Source organism: Drosophila novamexicana, unplaced genomic scaffold (assembly GCF_003285875.2).
Source record: "Drosophila novamexicana strain 15010-1031.04,08,12 unplaced genomic scaffold, DnovRS2.1 tig00001302-arrow-arrow-pilon, whole genome shotgun sequence".
In the NCBI taxonomy this organism is placed as follows: Eukaryota; Metazoa; Arthropoda; class Insecta; order Diptera; family Drosophilidae; genus Drosophila; species Drosophila novamexicana.
The window spans coordinates 1,112,501-1,133,087 of record NW_020824849.1 but is presented as its reverse complement, the minus strand read 5'-3'; the positions used below and the strand labels follow the sequence as shown (position 1 = coordinate 1,133,087).

Sequence of the window (20,587 nt, the reverse complement as noted above, 5' to 3'; positions counted from 1 at the left end):
ACAAAATTCTAATAACTAACAGTTATGAATTGTATATATATATTTATATATATATATAAACTATCTAAGTAGATGAATCGAATTTCTTTTTGGCATAACCTAAATACAATTCCTTGTTGTTGGTCTCCACCAATTGGCTGAAGCAGCTGCTTAAAGCTAAGCACGTTCATATCTTTGGGTACACTGAGCACACATACACATGTACACTGAAATAAAAGCATCTTGCTTCTTAAGTACTTGTAAGTATAAGTAATACCTTTTGAAATGCTCTAAAATAAAGAACAATTTGAATTGTGAATTCTGTTCTCTTCTGACGTAACAATTTTCGATCAATGTTTGTCATTGATTTGCTGTATTTTTCTCTGAGTGTACCCACATCATATATTAATAGATTATATATTTTTGAACAGGTTATCGCTGGGAAGCATCGGTTAGACCACAGCGCTTTCAGAATAATTTCCCAGTACTTATTGGATTAGTGCAACTAAGTCACTTAAAGTCCAATCCAGAGTCCTACACACTCCCGCGCCTCGTAGTGCCTACCCCCCGTCACGTCGACTACTAATTGATGACCCCAGCTTGCATTAAAAAAACGGGCATAGTAAGCAATGCGAACTGTCATCATTTTATTTATTTATTTTTTTTTTTTTTTGCTGTTTTCTTCTTAGGCCAACAATTGATTTATTTGCATGTCAGAACCTGTTTCGTAGAGCCCACAACAGGCAATCGCATCGAAACCCCTTTGCGAATATAAATTTTGCGATCTATTTAAAATGCAAGTGCGCAATGGTCAGGGGCAGGGGCAGGGTGGGGCGGGGCATGGCGGGGTCGGCAGTGGTCACAAAACAAATTGTCAGTTTTGTGGTGGGCGGCGGGCTTATAAACGAAGCTAAATGAAATTCGCTGGAAAAGTCGGATAAACAAGATCACAAAAGTTATTCTTAAACGTATCGCCGCAGCGGGCGAACTTAATTATGTATTTTATTTATTGTTATTACTGCTTACGAATGGTGCACTTTTTGGTCAGGGCACCGAGTTGAACCAATTAAATGTTGCTGCTATATAAGTGCTTAGTTTATATTATTCATAATAGTCCTCTAGATGTGCATAACTCTGGGTGCATACAGAGTAGATAACTAGTGTGTGTGTGTGTGTGTGTGTGTGTGTGTGTATGTGTAAATTGCACTTGTATTAAAAGGTCAATTGAAAAACACGACGAATTGTCGCAGCACGACGGGACTTTCCAAATGACTTACGGGGAATTTTAAATTCAAATTGAATCAAATCTCAGTCTAAGAGGCAGCGCGGGGGCAGTGCGGTCAATTTTTATTGCCGTTTATTACTGTTGTTATGCATAATAAAATGAAATGGAAAGCAAGAAAGCAGGCAAAATCAGTTTAGCGATAAACAAAGTGGAAAACCACAACATTTGTTCTAGAATTTACGTTATTTTTAAAGCCAAGCGAAACAAACATTTTTAAATGACATTTTAAATTACCCGCCAAATGGCAGCACTAATTGTTCTTGCCGCATTTATTAACACTAAAAGTATGAGCGCCGCCTGTTGGCTTTTCAGTTAACTAGTCTGGCACACGCAACCGATTCTATAGCTGCAATATGGTCACACATGCCTTGTGTCAAAATGTGGAGAACTGGTCACACTGATCTTTTGCCTCGAAACAAATGACACGTCAAGTGAATTGCATATTGGGAGGCAAACAGTGAAATAAATCGGTAATAAATTATACAATTAACTATACAATTCGATATACAAATCGTGGACAGCGTTGCTGGTTAGTTTGGTGCAAAGATGACCCAAGTGCCGTGTTACACGATCATCAACTCGCCGGACCTCGAGGTGCCGAACGAGATGCAGCTGAAGCAAGACCTCGAAAAAGGCGACACGAATGTAAAAATCGAGACGCTCAAGAAGGTGATCAAGCTGTTGCTAAACGGTGAGCGCTATCCGGGTCTCATCATGACCATCATACGGTTCGTGCTGCCCGTTCAAAATCACACTATCAAAAAGCTGTTACTCATCTTCTGGGAGATTGTACCGAAGACCTCGGCCGATGGCAAGCTGCTCCAGGAGATGATACTCGTGTGCGATGCCTACCGCAAGGTGAGTACGCAGCCAGTTCAATCCCAGCTTGTAACTGACCGTACCTGCTACATTCCCTCAGGACTTGCAACATCCGAATGAGTTTCTGCGCGGTTCCACGTTGCGCTTTTTGTGTAAGCTGAAGGAACCGGAGCTGCTGGAGCCCCTGATGCCGGCCATACGGGCCTGTCTGGATCATCGCCACTCGTATGTGCGCCGCAATGCTGTCCTGGCCATATTCACCATATACAAGAACTTTGATTGGCTGGTGCCAGATGGTCCCGAGCTGATTGCCAACTTCCTGGACACGCAGCAGGACATGTCGTGCAAACGCAACGCCTTCCTCATGCTCCTGCACGCCGACCAGGAGCGTGCTCTTAACTATCTGGCCTCGTGCATCGATCAGGTGCAGAGCTTTGGCGACATACTCCAGTTGGTCATTGTGGAGCTCATCTATAAGGTGTGCCACGCCAATCCCTCCGAGCGTTCGCGCTTCATTCGCTGCATCTACAATCTTCTCAATTCGTCGTCGAATGCGGTGCGCTACGAATCCGCTGGCACCCTGATTACGCTCTCGCTGGCGCCGACTGCAATAAAAGCAGCTGCCGGCTGCTACATTGAGCTGATTGTCAAGGAAAGTGATAACAATGTGAAGCTCATCGTGCTCGACCGTCTGATTGCCATGAAGGAGAACGAGAACATGGAAAAGGTCATGCAGGATCTGGTAATGGATGTGCTGCGCGTGCTTGCCGCCCCAGACATCGAGGTGCGCCGCAAGACTCTGGCCCTGGCCATGGACTTGGTCTACTCACGCAATATCAACGAAATGGTGCAGGTGCTGCAGAAGGAGGTGGCCAAGACGCACAACGTTGAGCACGAGGATACGGGCAAGTATCGCCAGCTGTTGGTGCGCACCCTGCACACTTGCTCCATCAAGTTCCCGGATGTGGCCAGCAATGTGATACCAGTGCTGGTGGAGTTCCTCTCCGACACAAACGAGCTGGCCGCCGTCGATGTGCTGATCTTTATTCGCGAAGCAATACAAAAGTTCCCTGCGCTGCGCGGGCTTATTATAAAGCATCTGATTGAGGCCTTCCCACAAATTAAATCCTCAAAGATTCATCGTGCTGCGGTCTGGATATTGGGCGAGTATGTCGAGGGCGAACTGATGCTCGAGGTGATTGAGGCCATACAGCAGACCCTCGGCGAGATACCCATGGTGGATGCGGAGCAACGCCGCCTCGCCGGCGATCAGACCGAGGAGCAACTGCAGCAGCAGCAGCAACAGCAATCGGGCACGGCCGCCAGCGGCGAAGCAACCATTAGCAGCAGCAACAAGGTTACATCCGATGGCACCTATGCCACGCAGAGCGCCTACAGTCTGGCACCGTAAGTCTCTAAAGCCAGCACTCTCTTCAGCGCCATTTATTTGTCTCGATCTCTTGCAGAGTAACCAAGAAGGAGAAGCGACCACCGCTGCGCCAGTATCTGATGGATGGTGACTTCTTTATTGGCGCCGCACTCTCGGCCACGCTGACCAAGTTGGCGCTGCGCTATGCTGAGCTGGAGCCGGATCCACGCACACAAAACCGTGTTACCACACAGGTGATGCTCATCATGAGCTCCATATTGCATCTGGGCAAATCTGGTTTTCCCAGCAAGCCCATCACATACGATGACTCGGATCGCATCATGATTTGCCTGCGCACGCTCAGCGAGCGCACGCCGGAGGCGGTGGCCGTGTTTATGCACGATTGCCGCGATGCGCTCGGCAAGATGCTGGATGCCCAGTCGGAGGAGGATCAGCGCATGCTGAAGGAGAAACAGCGTGCCACGGCCAAGGTGCAGCCGGATTCGCCGGTGCTGTTTGCGCAGCTGTCAAACGGACGCGACAATCAGCTAGGCGAAAATGTTTTCGAATCCAGCTTGAATCAAGCATTGGCTGGCACCAAGAGCGCCCAGCTCAGCGACATGTCCTCGCCCAACAGCAAGCTTAACAAGGTCACCCAGCTAACGGGCTTCTCCGATCCGGTCTACGCCGAGGCCTACGTTAATGTCAACCAGTACGACATTGTGCTGGACGTGCTGATCGTCAACCAGACAAGTGAGTGTAGTTCGCGTAACTCAAATCTCCTCCAGTCTTGATCCCAATATCAATATCCCATTCCCTCAGATGACACACTGCAGAACTGCACATTGGAGCTGGCCACTTTGGGCGATCTGAAACTGGTGGAGCGTCCGCATCCAGTGGTGCTCGCGCCGCACGATTTTTGCAATATAAAGGCCAACGTAAAGGTCTCCTCCACAGAGAATGGCATCATCTTTGGCAATATAGGTGAGTGACCAGTAAGGGCTTCACTGGTAGCCGGCTAATTTTTAACCATTGTATCCCTCCGTCGCGCAGTTTACGACACGGCGCTGAATACTAACGTTGTGGTACTCAACACCATACACATTGACATCATGGATTACATCATTCCGGCCAGCTGCACAGACACCGAGTTCCGTCAAATGTGGCAGGACTTTGAGTGGGAGAACAAGGTGACCGTTAACACCAGCTTCACAGATCTGCACGAGTATCTCAAGCACCTGCTGAAGAGCACCAACATGAAGTGCCTGACGCCCGAAAAGGCACTTTCTGGCCAATGTGGCTTCATGGCCGCCAACATGTATGCCAAGTATGTAAACAATGCCTGCTCTCCTTTCCAGCCTTCAGCATAACGATTCCCGATTCCAGATCCATTTTCGGAGAGAACGCCTTAGCCAATTTGAGCATTGAAAAGCCCGTTGATGATCCCGACTCGAAAGTAACTGGCCACATACGTATACGCGCTAAGAGCCAGGTGCGTGTTTTGTTTACGTTCACGTTCCATTGTTATTTTGACTCACTGTTCATGTTCATCCGCAGGGCATGGCACTTAGCCTGGGCGATAAGATAAGCTCCTCGCAGAAGCAATCGGTGCAGGCCGCCTAGTTGATCATTAATAAAGGAAACAATAGGAGCAACAAGAGCAGCAGCAGCAGCCAGCACAAGAAATTCAACATATTTTAGAGGTAGTCGAGCCACGGCCTGCATTCCGCCTGATTTTTAATAAAAGCAGACCACAACAGCTACAACATACAGCATACTACAATAATGCATTCAATTATAAATAATAAAGTTAACCGCCCCAATTCAAGTGTTCTTATTTTGTCACGCACACAATTCGTCCACATTGTGCGAAAAAGACAACCTATCTCTATGTCGGTACAATGTGCTGCATGCTAGAGCGAGAACGCACGTACTGCCATGTTTCCATAACTGTGCCAAGACTTCACATATTTAAAGGGCAGAATGGCTGTTTGGCCAGGATGTTATCTAGATAGACTCAATATTCAAAATTTATTAACATTTATTTTGAGATGAACAAGTTTTTTGGGAAATGTTATTTTTGATTGGTTACGTGTCAGAATTGTCATCAATTTATATATTAGCTATTACACAACTAAATCGTTTTACGTTTCACTATGCGTGCATAATTTAATAAATTGCTCTAGGTTACAGTTTGTTTATTTATTCATTGGAGCATGTTTAAAACAAGTTTATTTCGTCACAATTTGAAATGAACGATTGTCACACCATAGTCGCGCGTATCCAACTATCGATATGTTATCGCACCAATTCGATTAAGTTTTCCCGATGATTGTTGAGGCGTTTGACAGGCCCAGCGCTAGCCGCTGACGTGTTTCCAGCAATACAAAAACACAAATCAGTTTATCCACACACAACATAATTTAGCATATTTAACTGGGAATGTGCGAATCCGTGATTTCGCCCACAAAATAACATAATAATCATTTGGGTAAAGTCCAAACATATAGACAGTGTGCAGGGTTAAACAATTCAATAATTATCAATTGCCAACATTTTAGACTCCGAATGAAAGTTGGCAACTGCTGAGAAACAACAACAACAACAACAACAGCTAAATTAACGGACACAGCGGTTAGCACTGGGGTGAAGCGGCCACGGCAACAACAAACCAAGTGGAAAGCCAGCCGCATTAAACTGTAGCCGTGGCCACAGTCGACTGCAAGCACGCATTGATCACACACACGCATACACGCACACGTATACACATACCCATTTGTGGCTTACGTTGAGGTTGGCCAGGTCAAAGAGGAGAGGACACAGGCATAGACATGGCGCTGCTGACGATGATTGCCCGTGTTATTGATGGCCTGCCGCTGGTGGGCACCATGCAGGACGACGAGCAGGTGCGTCGATTAGCACACAAAACGCACACTCACATTCACCTAAATAGCTTTAAAACGAAAACACTTTCACTTTTTGTGCATTAGAGCGGTCGCAGCATCTTGGACTACCAAAATCAGGCGAAAATGTTATTTCGCAAGCTGGGCACACACTCGCCGGCGCGCAGCAGCATCGAAACAGGACCATATTTATTCCAGTGAGTAGTAATTAAACGTTGATCAACACTGAATGACAATTCAATTAACCAAATAACATGAATTGTTTTTGAATTGACTTCGATTTCGACTTCGACTTTGACTTCGCACCCGTACAGCTATCTTATCGAGAACGATGTCTGCTACTTGGTGATGGTTGATAAAATGTATTCAAAGCGCTTGGCATTCAACTATCTGGAGGATCTGGCGCAGGAGTTTCACACAAGCTATGGCAGACGTGTCAACTCGGTGACACGCCCCTACGCCTTCATCGAGTTCGATGTGTACATACAGAAGGCGAAAAGGCAATTGACTGATCGCAGGCGCAACATCAGCAACATCAACACACAGCTGCAGGATGTGCAGCGCATCATGGTTCAGAACATTGATGATGTCCTGCAACGTGGCACTGTCTTGGCGGGTGCGTCCAAAACACATTCGTTTAAACCTAACGCAAAAACATAAATGCATTCATTCCAGAGCTGGATACAAAAACGCAAAACCTGTCAATGATGTCGCAGAAGTATAAAAAGGATGCCAAATTGCTGAATCGCAAATCGATGTACGTGAAAGCGGCCGCCGTGGGCACTATATTTCTAGTGTTTATACTATATTTTTGGGTTTTGTAATATATGTATGTACATACGTTAGACGCATTAGTTGTTTAGTTGTTAATTGTAATTGGCGTTGTAGCGGCGCGGCGCAACGCAATTGATGTTTGTTGTCGTTGTCGCCGTGCTGTCATCGTTGCCGCCACAGCGTCATAGACGTCGTCGTTGGCAGCGCAGCAGCAGATCGAAGCGGCAGCAAGTGTGCCTGCCGCTCATTACAAAGGCCAAAAGACATTTAAATATTTGATATAGTAATTGTATAACAGCAGCAGCAGCAACAACAACAACAGCAGCCTAGTTAACAATAGACACTAAATTGGAGGCAGGCTACTTTGATACGCTTTAAATTACCTTGCGTTGTGGGTTTAAATTTAATTTCCAAACATGCACACACACACACACACGCCCAAAGAGGGGCAAAGACTAACGAAACAATTCCATAAAACAGCGATAATCCTCAACAGTCCCATTGACTTCTGTTTATGACCCTTTTTCATATCGCATTCAATTGGCTTGCGAGCGGAATTATATTGCATGCAAAAATGTAATTGCCGCATTAATTTTATATGTAACTTTTATCTTTTTTTTTCTATTTATGGAACCTGCCAGGCAATGAAATTTTGTAAATTGTAGAAATCCAAGCAAATGTGTGTATAAAATAATTTGTATATGATGCTAATCATGATTATGACTAATGATGGATGGTATGTTACATCAATAAAATACAATATTAGGCAATTTATACAAATTATTAAGCAATTAAAGCAATCTAAATGAGTTCATTAAGTACTGAGTACTTGACACTTCTTGGTAAATAATTATTTCAGCCAACAGAATCTTGGCTCTTCAACTGGCTCTTGGTATTCCATTTCCCCGCTCAAAGGCCAACAATAAAAACGCTTACTTGTAATATTGTTTTGTTTAAGTGATTAATTTTCCCTTTATATATTTCCTTTCATTTGAGTGATGATATATATTCGCCTATTTCTTGCCATATTTGCGCTGACAAATGTGTGTGTATATATATATATATACCATATATATATATAACATATATGTATATATATATATATGCTATATATATGGTATATATATATATATGTTGTGTATATATATGTATAGTTTAATGCCGCCTTTCGGTTTGCGATTTTGCATATAAATTTTTAATATCAAATTTTTACAATTAGGAAAAAAATGCGCTGTTACCATTTACACAGTTATGCAATGTTTGTATATAATCTTTCTTTTTGTTAAATATATGTGTGTACCGTATATATATGTCTATATGTGTATACTATACTTTATTAAAAGTTAATTTAACAAAATTCAAAATGATATTCCAAAGCGCATTGAAAAATACTTGGTAAAAATGGCCAATCGACAGGGAGCAGTTTTTAACTTTACGTTTTTTCAAATTTGAATATATTAGAAGCATTGCATGTGTTCTATTAATTTTTTGTTGTAGCTGCTTTAAGCTTTATGCACTTTTCTTTTCTTTTCTTTTTTTGGAGTGTATAACCTACTTGGGAATTTGTTTTTCTATATAAATTTAAATATATGTATACAATTGTTTCATTTTTGTCAATTGTTTATCTTGTTTCTCTGGATGCTTTCTTTGTATAAATTACAAAAGAACATTTCTATGTTGTATATCAATTGCAATTGTTATAGTTGCTTAAATTTGTTATTTTTACTAGAAGCTCTGGCTGTGTTCGGTTGGCTATTTATTACTTTTACAAATATATTTTGTTGTTAACATTTTTAGAAGAATTTAAATATATATAAAAAAAAACATATTTTGCTGTAGTGACGGGACACAAAAAAAAAAAAAAAACAATATACAATAATATATTTAAATAAATTTAAAAAAAAAAAAAAAACTATTAAATGGTTTATAATATGAACACTTTCTTTCACATCATAACTAGACAACATTATGTATAATGTGCTCTACGCAAAAAATGAGCAGAAATCATAATGCCTAGTCTATATTTCTATACGTATGGTATCTAGTGCTATGCTAAATAGGTTTTCTAATTCCTTGATTACCTTTCGTTTATGAATAAAAAAAAATACACAAAAAAAAAAAAAACGGTATCCTATGTCTGGGCATGAAAACTTCTATACAAAATATGGTCATTAAATTGTTAAATCTTCCACCCTGGTGCTCATGGGTAAACCTAATGCTTATTGCAATTTCTGCTTTAGCTAATGTTTGTTCATTTTGTTGTTGTTATTTTTGGCTTGTTTCGTTATCTTGGTTTGTTGTTGTCTTCTTCGTCTTCTACATTCAAAGGCAGTTTTTGAGCATGGAGGGACAAGGTGAGATTCACGACGAAGCACTGATTAGCAAGAATATCGAATATAGTAACAGTACGAGTATACATAGGTGAGAGAAGAAGATTGAGACGGAAAAAACAATCAGAAGAAGAAGAAAGTAATGAAAAAGTGATTTGTACAAATTGCAGTACAAAAACAAATCACAAAATAAAATCCATAGAAGTAGCAGAAATATACACACACACATTGAATAATATATAGAATATATGTGATATGTACCTATCGCGGGGTACGGCTTATAGCTATTCAAAAAAAATCTGTTTACAATATACGCATATATAGGTATGCTTATATGGGCTTTAGAGTACGAGTACCGTTAATAGCTTAGCTTAGGAAAGAACGTTGTTGTTTAGTGAAGAGTAGCGCGTAAAGTGCAAGAGCCCGGCATAGATGACGGCGTTGCTAAGACTACGCAATGCGTTCTAAGTGCTCCTCTACACGCATGGCTCTCATATACATATGCATGCGTGTGTGTTTACGTGTACATTCCTGTGCACGGCCTGATCCTGCTAACAGCTCACTTGATTCGCTGATGGTCGGGCGTGCTCTTCAGTATATCCGGCTGATGCGGATGATGATGATGATGATGATGATGGCCACCCGTCTGCGAGTTGAGCGTGCCCTGATGGCTTCCGCTACCGGCACCTACACCACCTACACTACCAGCGGCACCAGCGGATCCGCCGCCGGCGTGATGCGAACTGCTCAGCGTGTGCGAGTGAGTTGAGTTGAGCGTGTGGGTGGCATGCGAGTTGAGCGTGTTGTGGGCCGTTGTGGTTGCATTTGTGGAGAAGCCCGTTATACTGCCGGCAGCACCGACAGCAGTGAGGCCAACTACACCAGCACCAACAGGACAGCCACCAGGACCAGCACCAGGTCGCTGGGAGGTGCGTAGCGAACGATGCGAGCCGTTGCGGGTGAGCGAATTCATTTGCGGCGTGCCGGGCACCGTGTGCCCCAGAGCATTCATGTAGTCAGCGATGAGCAGCGTGATCTCCAATATCTTCGGTTTGCTCATGGCAAAGAGCAGCTTCTGCTCGCAGCCGCCCGCAAGGGTGCCGTCATCGTGTGAGACGACTAGCATGAAGTCATCCTGGCAGCCGCCGAAGGTCATCACGGTGCTGTACGGATAACGCGCGACAGGTGCCATCGTGGACAGCTCGAGCACATTGAGTGCATCCTCGGCAACGGCCAGCCAGGCGACGGGCGAGCCGGTGGCCGCATGCGGCTCGCACTGGCGCGGCTTGGCTTGGAATAGGCAGGCGCCGAAGTAGGGCCATTTGCGGCAGCAGGTCAGATAGATGCGCACGCAGTCGAGCGTGGAGCGTCCCTTGAGCAGCGTCCACTTGGATATGAGCAGTTCCTGCACATCCTTTAGCTGCTCGGCGCCAAGGGCATCCCGATACCGATACGGATAGAACTTGTCCAGCGCCTTGAGCCCGGCATCGCGTGACTTCTCGTGCGTGTAGTCACCCATGTCGATCTGCGACATCAGCGAGGCCAGCTCCAGGGCCAGCTCGCGTGAGAGCGGAAAGCGGCCCTGCACAATCTGGGCATTGGTCTGGTAGCACAGCAGCAGGCGCTCCTTGTCAGTCTCGCACTTGATGGTGTGCTTCCAGTAGAGTCTGTTCTTGTAGCTCAGCTGAATGACGCGCGAGTTCTCGAACTTGCCGGAGCCTTTCTCGCGCAGCGCCGTCTCCCACTTGCTGATCACATCGCACAGCTTGGCCAGTGGCTCCAGATAGTGCTCCAGATCCTTTTCAATGGGATCATCGCTAAACAGGCAAAAACCGTTGTTGGCATCGCGGGTGCCCAGCTCCTGGGCCAGTGTTGTTTGGAACTCCTCGATGGTGGTGGAGCCATCGAAGGAAACCACCTGCAAAGAGTTGATATTCAGATTACAATTGAACTAGTTCACTGAACGTAAAAATAAACACGAAATTCGCTCTAAACCTCTTTTATAACCTAAAATGCTCATATAATTTAAAAACTATAGAACTACTAGAATATATAATTACAAGTGTGAACACGTGTACTTGTAAACCAGATCAACAAATAATAAGCCGGTGTACAAAACCCTCACAGGTTGAGCAGTAAATTTGCTAGCTTTTGAACTAGTTATTTAGTTTATGAACTAGTTCAGAGAACTAAGCGGCTACTAAAAAACTACATGCAAAGTTATTGAATGAAAATAGATCATCGTTGACTAGTTGGCTAGACTTGGTGTGAGCTAGTTCACAAAAATAGTTCCTGTTCTAAAAAAAAAGGCCGAAAAGTAAACTTGTGGTGATCCTATCTTAAAGTTATTGAGAAAACAAAATCAAACTATAAGAACTACTACGTTTGATTTGGTGAACCAGTTCACGTTTGCTGCTTACCTGATACGTGGTGTTCATCATGTGTACGGGTATGGCATGCGGCAGGGAGTGATGATATGGATTCTTCAGCAGTATGGAAAGGACCTCCATGCGGGATGGCTTCGTCTCGCGCCCTCCGTTCTTCAAGGTGCGCTCCAGTGCCCGCTCACAGTAGGCGGCATATTTGCCCGTCTCCGTTTTGGTGTCCGCATTGCGAGACAAATGCAGCTTGAGATACCAGAGCAGGCGACTGGATTTGGGCACAAACAATGAGACGGCCAGAGCGAGTAATTGCCAGCCCTGAACAAAGCTGTACGCGGGCGGATTTGACTTGCAGTCGATAATGGGCGTGGAGACGGGCGCCTGTTCAAAATCAACAGAGAAAGAGAGCGAGAGACAGTTAGTTGAAGAAGAGAGCATCTTGAGTTAAGGATTTGGCAACTCTACAATTGACTACAATAACTGAAAGCAATCGTACTACTTGGGATACACGATAATAAACAAATCGTGTATCGTATATCGCATATGATTTATCGAATATCGATTATCGAATGACAAGACAAATTTCCCCTCATACCTGTATTGATGTGGGCGAACTGCCGTTGGCTTGAGCTTGGCCTGCCTGTTGGGTATCACAGGTGAACAGGCTTTGGGTGGCGCACAATAGTAGTTGCTGTAAATTTCGTGAGCGTTGTCGTCGTTGTCGTCAAATGGTTTACGTACAGTGTTGGAAAACGGTTGGTATTTACGGTTTACGGTTATCGGTTATCGGTATTGGATTTGGTTCGATACACATACAAACGAAACGAAAAACGTTTCAAAACGAAAAAGAAACAGAATAGAAGAATAGAAGAAAAGCAAAAAAACATTTGCTCATCAATTTGTTGCTGTTTAGCTGAACACAGAGTTGAGTTTGTTTTTTTTTTCATCCATATGTTGTGTTTTTTTTTTGTGATTTTGTTCTTTTTTACAGAGTATCCTTAATGTATATGTATGATACGCTATACAAAAGTAGTTCTCTTTTTTTTTTTTAAGAAGCGTAACTTGCAAAGGAAATGATTAAAGTTTAATAATGCGAAACATTCAAAGCCATTGAAAAAAATAATGATAGCAGCAAACTAGGCGCAAGTTGAACAACAGAAAGGGACAAACCATAAACGAGTTAGAAAACTAAATATCAATAAACTGGAAGACAATTATGAATACAATGCACGATTTATGCGTGGCCACCTTAAACATGATTAACAATTTATCGCAAATCGATATTAAATCGATAAAAAATTGAGTTATTGGGAAAGTTCTTATCACGTTAAATGAGCTGCGCATAAACGTAGAACAAGAGAGAGCGAGATAGAGTGAGTGAGAGAGACAGAGAGTGAGTGCAGTAGAGAGAGTATTCGAGTAGTATACGCATACACTGAGCATAAAAGTATACTTTCAACTCGAGTTGCTGTTGTGTAAGTGATTTGAGTTGTTTCCATTTCATGTATGTATGTATATAGATTGGGTTGGGTAGGGTATGGCTTGTATGTAGGCTTTGTTTCGAGTGATGTGTGTTGTATGTATGTATGTATGTACCTGGTAGGTTTGTAGAGTATGTTGATTGTAGAGTATGTATGAAATTTACAGCAAATACTTAACACATACTGATAACGAATCAAAAACAACTAGATAAAAACTATACACATGAAAATAATTTGTATCGTTTTTTAAATTTTTTGTTGCTGCTTGTTTTGGTCTTGATAGCTAAATATGTACTTGAGAGATCATGTATGTGGATATGTGTACACATACTAATATTTGAGTAATAGATAAAGTATGACAGTTATGGGGGAAATTTATTGTCTGTTCACTACTTAAAATACAAATAAAAATGAAAACAATGCACACACACACACATACGCACACTCACAAAAAAAAAAAAAAAATAACAGAATAATCGAGCAATTTGTTAAGATTAACGAGAACATGCAGAAAAACAGTTGAGTAAAATAATTCTTGAGTGTGATATAAAAGTAGGCATGTCTTATAGGTATGTATGTATGTTTAACTTAATGATTATAATATTTATCATTGATTATAAAGCGTTCGTAAGCTTTTTAAATTTAAGCAAAGCTTTTTAAAAGCTGGCCAAATGTCGCTGATCGTTGTACTGAAGCGATGAATTTGTTGGGCAATCAAAATAAAGCAGTGGAATACAAAACTTGGGTAGTACTTGACATACGATACCTAGTTGCATGGACTTTTTAGGGTTAGGTAACGTCTTAAAGCTGCATCAGACGAGAAGCTTTTAGGGTTAATGCGAGCTTTTTGTGAAAAAAAGTTAAAATCGGAGTGGCGTTCAAGTTTTTGAAAAAAGTTTTGCCAATTGACGTAGCGAAAGCTTTTATAGAGCTTTTTAATGTTGCCACTTTTGGGATTAGGATTCGTAGAGCCACGTGCAAGACATGTACCCAACTATGTTAGTTAGTAACTGGATTAGTCAGGGGAATCATATGGAAATCATAACGAAAATGAGAATATTAACATCTAACGGAGGAAGAGGGAACAATGGGAGGATCACAACTAAAAGAGCTTTTTGAGGAATAAGAAGCTTTGCAACTGAAAAACTTACGCGCGTTTGCTTGCCCAGTTTCTTGTTTACCTGGACACCGACACTTAGTTTCTGGCCCATATGTCGGGAGGTTTGCTTGATCAAAATGCAGATCATTTCGGTCTGTAGCTCCGGCATGTCCAGGCAATGCTGCAGGGCGTTCTGGGCGAGCACCACATGATAATCGATGCCGGGCTGATTGACGGCCACCGACATGAACAGCTGAATGCTCTGTGGACGGAAAGGACAAGCGTATGCATATATACTATTAATTGAAGAGCCCGATTCTTGGAGTCCGGCTGTGAGCTTACCTTGAATAGCTTTATGGCCTCCGGTTGCATGGTCTCCGTGTGCATGGAGGAGAGTGGAGCTGTGATCGTATCTTTGGTGTGCAGCAGTATGGGATGGCGCCAGAGCACACAGTCTATAGCAGAATCGAAGTTCACTTTGTGAAGATGTGTCTACATTCAAGTGGCTATTATGCTGTACTTACTCGGATCTCCATCGGTTTCCATGAGCTTTTGGACCAGCTGCTCGTACTGTGTACCCGCACTGGGTCCGCCGCCCGAGACGACGGTCAGATGATACAGCCAATTGTCGCGCTCCGGCTTGCCGGATAAAATCAGATACGTGGGACCCTGATGCGCCGGGTAGATGGCGACAGTGAGACGCGCCTGATCCTGTGCCGCATCCTCGCGCTCCTCCGAGTCGGAATCGGAAACATGCTCAACTTCTTCAACGCGCGCATCACGCATATTGATCTGACCCAGCGGATTCTGTAGGATATAAACGGGATGCGTGATATCATTTGGCGCATAAGGCTTGAGCTGGCATTGCACTTACCGTCTCGGCGGGCGCCTTGAAGTAGAGGAACATCTTGCCAAGTAGGACACACCAGCACTTCTTAGCATGTCCGTTCTTCACCTTGGTCACCCAGCCCTGGACTGTCGGCTTCTGGTCATCCCGGCTGAGCAGCAACTTGGTCGCATTGCGACGCTGCACATTCTGCAGGACGCGAATCCAGTCGTCCATGGTGGCATGCGAATCGGCGGTCAGGTAATAGACCTTCTTGCCCGTATCGATCTCAAAGGTGGAGGCGCCCTCCGCCCGGCTAATGCGACAGGCCTCGTCCAGCTGTATTTGGCCCTGCGGCTTGCGCTGTACATCGTGCTGACTCTTCCAATAGTTGAGGGTGCCATTCTTCAGGACGAACCAGCGTTTGCGCCAGGTCTTCAGTTTGCCGCCCAGCTTGGCCAGGTGACCCATCTGGTTGGGTAGAGAGCGAAGGTAGGAGTTAAATAAAGTCGCAGATAACAAATTCGTAATGCTCACCTTCTCCAGAGATTCAAGCTTCTTGCTGGGCGAGTCCACGTAGGATTGGCGCATCAATAGCGATGGCATCGAGGCGTCCATGCATGTTGATTCCGAGACGGCATCCGGGGGCAGGGCATAGTCATCGGAGAGGCCTGATTCAAAGGAAAGATCTGAAATTACTGTGCCACGCATGTGGGGGCTCACGCGCAGTTGCGTCAGCTGCGCGCCAGTGGTAGTGGGCGTATGTAGGCGTGGCAGAGTGCTCTGTACACTCTTCACGGGCGCCAGCACCGGCGCCTGTGGGTGTGGCAGCGTGTGATGATGCTGATAATTGTGTGCTTGGTGTTGTTGTTGTTGTTGTTGTGTGCTGATACGCATGTGGACTGTGATGTGGCGGTGTGCGTGTGTGTGTGTGTGTATGGTTAATGGCGGGAAATGATGGAGGTTAATAGTGGTCATTGGTGGTTATAATTGAGAGCACCACACATATATCGAGGTGGAGGGCGAGGCGCAGGTAGGAGATGCAACCAGTTCAAATACTTGTTAGAATATCCATTGAAAATTAGTTGTAATAGAGTATTGAAAGACTGAGGTTTGGGATTCTTTTAGAATTGGTACAGACCTAAAATCAAATAAGCTACAGGGCTGTAAGGAACTAGGTTAGGAAATAATACAAGTATTGTATACATATGAAGTAGATGGAGATTGGGATAGACTATAGAATACAAGAAAACAATATAAGATTGCTTGAACTTAAGTTTTTAAAAATACAATGGGATATAAAAAGGAAAGCACATTCACTCATTATAAGGGCACAGCTTCAAGGTTGTTATAATGCTCAAGAAATGTCTAGGGTATACGAATTAGTCGAACACAGAAAATAATTAAGTAAATCAATATTGATAAAATATGAATTAAATGTTATAACAAACAAAAGAAATTCCATGAATATTAAGGGAATAAATATTTAATCTATCTTTAAGACTTTCGACTTGTATGTATAAGCTACTGTGACAGAAAAAACAAGAGTTAAATAAAAGATCAAACAAATAAATTAACAATGACAAAATGTTTTATGTTTTTGTGTAATATTAACTAAATTGTAAATTAAAGTTGGCCATAATGACCAGCAACAACAAGGTATAAACGCCACACTGTATCACCTTTTCGTTGCTTTTCTCACGAGGACAAGGCAATAGCAAGTAGCTATATGGGAAATCTGAGCGTTGACCTCTTAAAATTAAGAAAGCTTTAGGAGTTTTCTGCTGCTTACAAATCTCAAGTGGTTATAGTTTGGCTGAGGACAAGCCATGAGCAGTTGGCCAAGTGTGTTAATAATAGAACTGGGAGATTCTTGAAATATGTGAACGGAACACATGTCCATTGACTTCTTAGCATGAAGGAAATAACAAATAATAAGGATGTACTCGGGAATACGATTTTGCTCTGAAAATCGTGAGCTAATGTATTTAAATGCAGGACAGAAAGAATAAAAGCCAATTGAAGCTTGGGCAACTGTACGGGACTAATAATACTTTTAGTTAGGATAGTAGTTTGATGGTTGTTAGTGTTCAAGCTGGGGGGTTGTTCTGGAGGTTGGGTTAGTTCTGTTAGTGCTGTTATTGCTGTGGTTTCTTATGTGGAGTTACCGCTACCACTACGCTTTATTGGTTTACTGGTTAACTGGGCGGATGCGCGTGCTGAGAGAGAGGGGGTTTTGAGGGGTCGTACATACCACGGGCCTTGGCATTTTTGGGGCTCTCGGAGCCGCTGCGTTTGGCTGGGCTGAGGCTAGAGGATGTCTTTAGACTCTTTGAGGGGCTGGAGGCGCTGCCAGATGTGGAGGTCTCCGTGTTGTCCGTGCTGGATGAGTTGTGCGAATTGTGTGTAAGCATGACGGCATGATCCTCGCCGTCGCTGGAATCGTCACTGGAGTCGCCCGTGAAGGGCATCGAGCGTATTTGAGAGGCACGCCCCTTAACCGTGGCATAAACGGGCACGGATATATCACAGAAGCCGCCGCTGGCGGTTTGTTGCTGTCGCGTCGGCGGCTGGGGTGTACCCGGTGTGCCGCTGCTGCCCAGCGTGCCATTTGCATCATGGCCATGCCTGGTTCGTCCATTCGGTAGAGTCAGGCTGTGCTCCTGTTGCACATCCGGAATTGGCTCATTACTGGCGGTGCTCTCCGCGGTGCTGGTGCCGGTGCCGGTGCCGGCAAGTCCATCGTTGGCTACCTGATAGATCTTGGCCTCCCAGCTGGGAAAGCGATGCAGCGGCGGCGTCGGCGGCCTTGGCACGCCCAGTTCGCTGGTTGTGGTCGTTGTTGTGCTCGAATTGCCGCCGCTGGCCATTAGCGCCGGATTGTTTTTCATCCAGGCGGGCAGCTTCTCGCATGAGGGCGTATAGATTTCCGCATAGTCGTGCGCCGTGTCCGTATCAGAGCTATCTGGTCGGGTGCTTGCCACCGCAGCGGACTGCGCGGCCTTGCTGGAGATACTGGAGAGCGGCGCCAGGGTAAGCCCATCAACGGCCGCCACCAGATTGCGCTCCAGCTCCTGCGGCTCCATGGATAGATTGCGTCGATGCTGATGATGCGGATAGGAGCTGGTCAATGGCCGGCTAATGATCTCCTGCGGATCAAGGCTCTCACTGCGTCGTCGCGTCTCTGGCGTACTGGCAAAGTCCTGCACATCCAAGCTCAGGCTATTCCGCACAGGTCCCACAATGCTGTGCCGCTGCGATTGGTTGGCAATGTGATTCTTGAGCAACTCCAGCTGCTGATTACACTTGATATTCTGTTCACGCAGCAACTGATTCTGCTCCTCGAGATCTCGCAGCTTATTGTTCACCCACTCCTTGATCTTGGCGGCCTTTGCCTCGATCTGGCGTGCGTCATGCAGCCGCAGCTGCCGTTGCTCCTCTACTTGAATCTCCAATGAGTTAATTGTTTTCTCCGCCTCGTTGTTGGGCAGACAGACTCCCACGCCTAAGCTCGCTGGGCCGGCTGTGCTGCTGGCCAAGACACTCTGCTGGCAGGCAGCAGCCAAAGCTGCAGCGGCGATTGCCTGTTGCTGTTGTTGGTGTACGGGCGAGCTGGTCGCTGTGCCCTGCTGAGAGTGTTGTTGTTGTTGTTGTAGCTGTTGCTGTTGTTGTTGTTGTGCTGGTGGCTTTGGCCATTCACTGAGCCGCTGCTCCATAGCACGCACCTGTAAGCATACAAAGCGGAAAAAAATGTTAGAAAAAGCTTTGTCTGGTAAACCCGCCAATTCAATCCCTTGGGCAATCCCCACAACCTGCCCCAATACTCACTAAAGCGAAAAAGTTTCTCAGACAGTGCAAAAAAAAAACAAAACACTTTTAAAAATTCAATTAAATTTGCGCTAAGTTGCGGCCGTAAAATGAAACGTTCCTTTGCCAGGACTAATGGTTACATATGACCCTTGTTTCGCAGGATTCGCTGAGCAGCGAGCAAGTGGTAGAAACTTGGCCAAGAAGTAAGCAAGTTTCCAGCAGTTAGTTCAGCTGAGGTGGATCAAGTTAATAATTAATGGAAAAAGTTTACTTTACTAGCTGGGATTGGCGTTTAGGTGGTTCCTATGTGAGGATGGGGTTTAGTTACGATTCGTCCGAAAAGAATCTTCAAAATTTTAACGCAAGGCAGCAAAAACTCCGTTAAGTAGGAAGGTCGTGTAAAATGTTAAGCTGAAAGTCAATAACAGGCTAGTTAAGAGTTCAAATATTTTGTTGTAAAAATTTATCCTCAGAACCGAAGATTTGCTAGATGGAGTTCGACTGGAAGATGAGAAGATTTAAACGAGAATTGGCTTATTGCAAAGGTTCACTTCCTGATACGATTCAAAATAATTCAGAGAAGTTATTCAAAAAGACGTCAACTAAAGATAGAACCGAATTGAATACTTGTTGGAACCAGATGATACAGCCATGTTGTTAGGTTAAGTAGCGATAGCCCAACTTCAACTAGCTATTATTTATAATCGGATGTGCTTGTGCGCACATAAAGAGCTAGTCTAGCCGGTGCACAGGACTCAAGACCCAAAGGGCCAAAGGACTGTCAAGCGCGTGGTAAAATTATGAGGCGCAGTGGCGCAAAAACTTGTGTAATTAAACGCAACCATTTGGGGCAGACTGTGGCATGCATTTAACACTTGGCTGTGCTGCAGTTGAGCAAGGCATGCAAGCAACGCCTGGGTGCAGGGACAGAAGGGCGGATTCCAAGTACATATTTTCTTTTTTATGGGCACAAAACAGTTTGCAAGTAATGCTAGAAGACGATGGCTAAGAATAAAATAAAGAGAGGGGACAGAAGAGAAGATGAGAGGGGGGGGGGGGGGGGGGGGCAAACGAGAAACAGATACAACGGAAACGCAGGACATGGAGGAAATAACTTCATTTGACACGCCAACTTATCAGGTTGCACTCGAGGCTGGTCACCACAAACGGCAACTGACAACCAAAGCAAGCCCGGAAGCATGCTGAATGCCACTCGTAATCAAGTGGCAAGTGGCAACTGCCTCTTGTTACCTACTGCATTATTAGTTGCCATTTTGGTTTGTGGCACTACGCAAATGGGTCAATTGCCAAATGTTCAATGCTCGGGATGTGTTTGCAGGTCGAGGAACCCGATTCGAACTCTCGCTCAATGCCGGCGGCTTGCGACCCCCACTTGCAACTTCAAGCAACGTTTAATGCCCCCTTAAGCTCAGCTGGCGAATGTTAAAAATAGACTAAAAATAGACTGCCCAAAATAACAAACGGGAACTGAGGTTATTGGACGCGTCGCATATAAAATGCCAAAGTGTAT

The 20,587-nt window shown here is 44.4% G+C and overlaps 3 protein-coding genes across 5 annotated transcripts in view; 2 read left to right on the top strand and 1 right to left on the bottom strand.

The window, feature by feature from the left end:
* The first annotated feature begins 1,696 nt into the window (after nt 1–1,696).
* Nucleotides 1,697–5,275, top strand: LOC115767112 (coatomer subunit beta). Its single transcript, XM_030711265.1, has 7 exons — nt 1,697–2,122; nt 2,184–3,490; nt 3,550–4,205; nt 4,275–4,436; nt 4,506–4,779; nt 4,839–4,944; nt 5,010–5,275. Exons 1-7 carry the CDS (start codon nt 1,811–1,813, stop codon nt 5,073–5,075), a joined length of 2,883 nt encoding a protein of 960 aa, XP_030567125.1. The 5' UTR covers nt 1,697–1,810; the 3' UTR covers nt 5,076–5,275.
* Nucleotides 5,276–5,816: 541 nt separating this feature from the next.
* On the top strand, nt 5,817–7,947 carry LOC115767113 (vesicle-trafficking protein SEC22b-B). Its single transcript, XM_030711267.1, has 5 exons — nt 5,817–5,943; nt 6,014–6,358; nt 6,443–6,552; nt 6,670–6,971; nt 7,031–7,947. Exons 2-5 carry the CDS (start codon nt 6,284–6,286, stop codon nt 7,177–7,179), a joined length of 636 nt encoding a protein of 211 aa, XP_030567127.1. The 5' UTR covers nt 5,817–5,943; nt 6,014–6,283; the 3' UTR covers nt 7,180–7,947.
* Nucleotides 7,948–9,673: 1,726 nt separating this feature from the next.
* Nucleotides 9,674–20,587, bottom strand: part of LOC115767031 (uncharacterized protein CG43867) — a 137,689-nt gene continuing 126,775 nt past the window's right edge. For 2 of the 3 annotated variants that reach the window (XM_030711157.1, XM_030711159.1), the window contains 9 exons: nt 17,501–18,971; nt 15,784–15,917; nt 15,295–15,717; nt 14,945–15,227; nt 14,763–14,875; nt 14,473–14,682; nt 12,436–12,531; nt 11,880–12,221; nt 9,674–11,377 (listed from right to left, as the gene is read on the bottom strand). In XM_030711157.1, the coding sequence (XP_030567017.1) occupies nt 10,019–11,377; nt 11,880–12,221; nt 12,436–12,531; nt 14,473–14,682; nt 14,763–14,875; nt 14,945–15,227; nt 15,295–15,717; nt 15,784–15,917; nt 17,501–18,971 (4,431 nt within the window). In that variant the 3' untranslated portion in view covers nt 9,674–10,018. The remainder of the gene's footprint in view (nt 11,378–11,879; nt 12,222–12,435; nt 12,532–14,472; nt 14,683–14,762; nt 14,876–14,944; nt 15,228–15,294; nt 15,718–15,783; nt 15,918–17,500; nt 18,972–20,587) is intronic. The other variant, XM_030711158.1, reaches the window with a different exon arrangement.

Excerpts from the sequence above, each read along its gene's own strand:
- LOC115767112 (XM_030711265.1), top strand. The coding sequence starts at position 1,811 with ATGACCCAAGTGCCGTGTTACACGATCATCAACTCGCCGGACCTCGAG. Across the intron at positions 4,780-4,838 it reads GCCGCCAACATGTATGCCAA|ATCCATTTTCGGAGAGAACG; the intron begins GTATGTAAACAA and ends TCCCGATTCCAG. Across the intron at positions 4,945-5,009 it reads GTATACGCGCTAAGAGCCAG|GGCATGGCACTTAGCCTGGG; the intron begins GTGCGTGTTTTG and ends GTTCATCCGCAG.
- LOC115767113 (XM_030711267.1), top strand. The coding sequence starts at position 6,284 with ATGGCGCTGCTGACGATGATTGCCCGTGTTATTGATGGCCTGCCGCTG. Across the intron at positions 6,359-6,442 it reads CCATGCAGGACGACGAGCAG|AGCGGTCGCAGCATCTTGGA; the intron begins GTGCGTCGATTA and ends TTTGTGCATTAG. Across the intron at positions 6,972-7,030 it reads ACGTGGCACTGTCTTGGCGG|AGCTGGATACAAAAACGCAA; the intron begins GTGCGTCCAAAA and ends CATTCATTCCAG.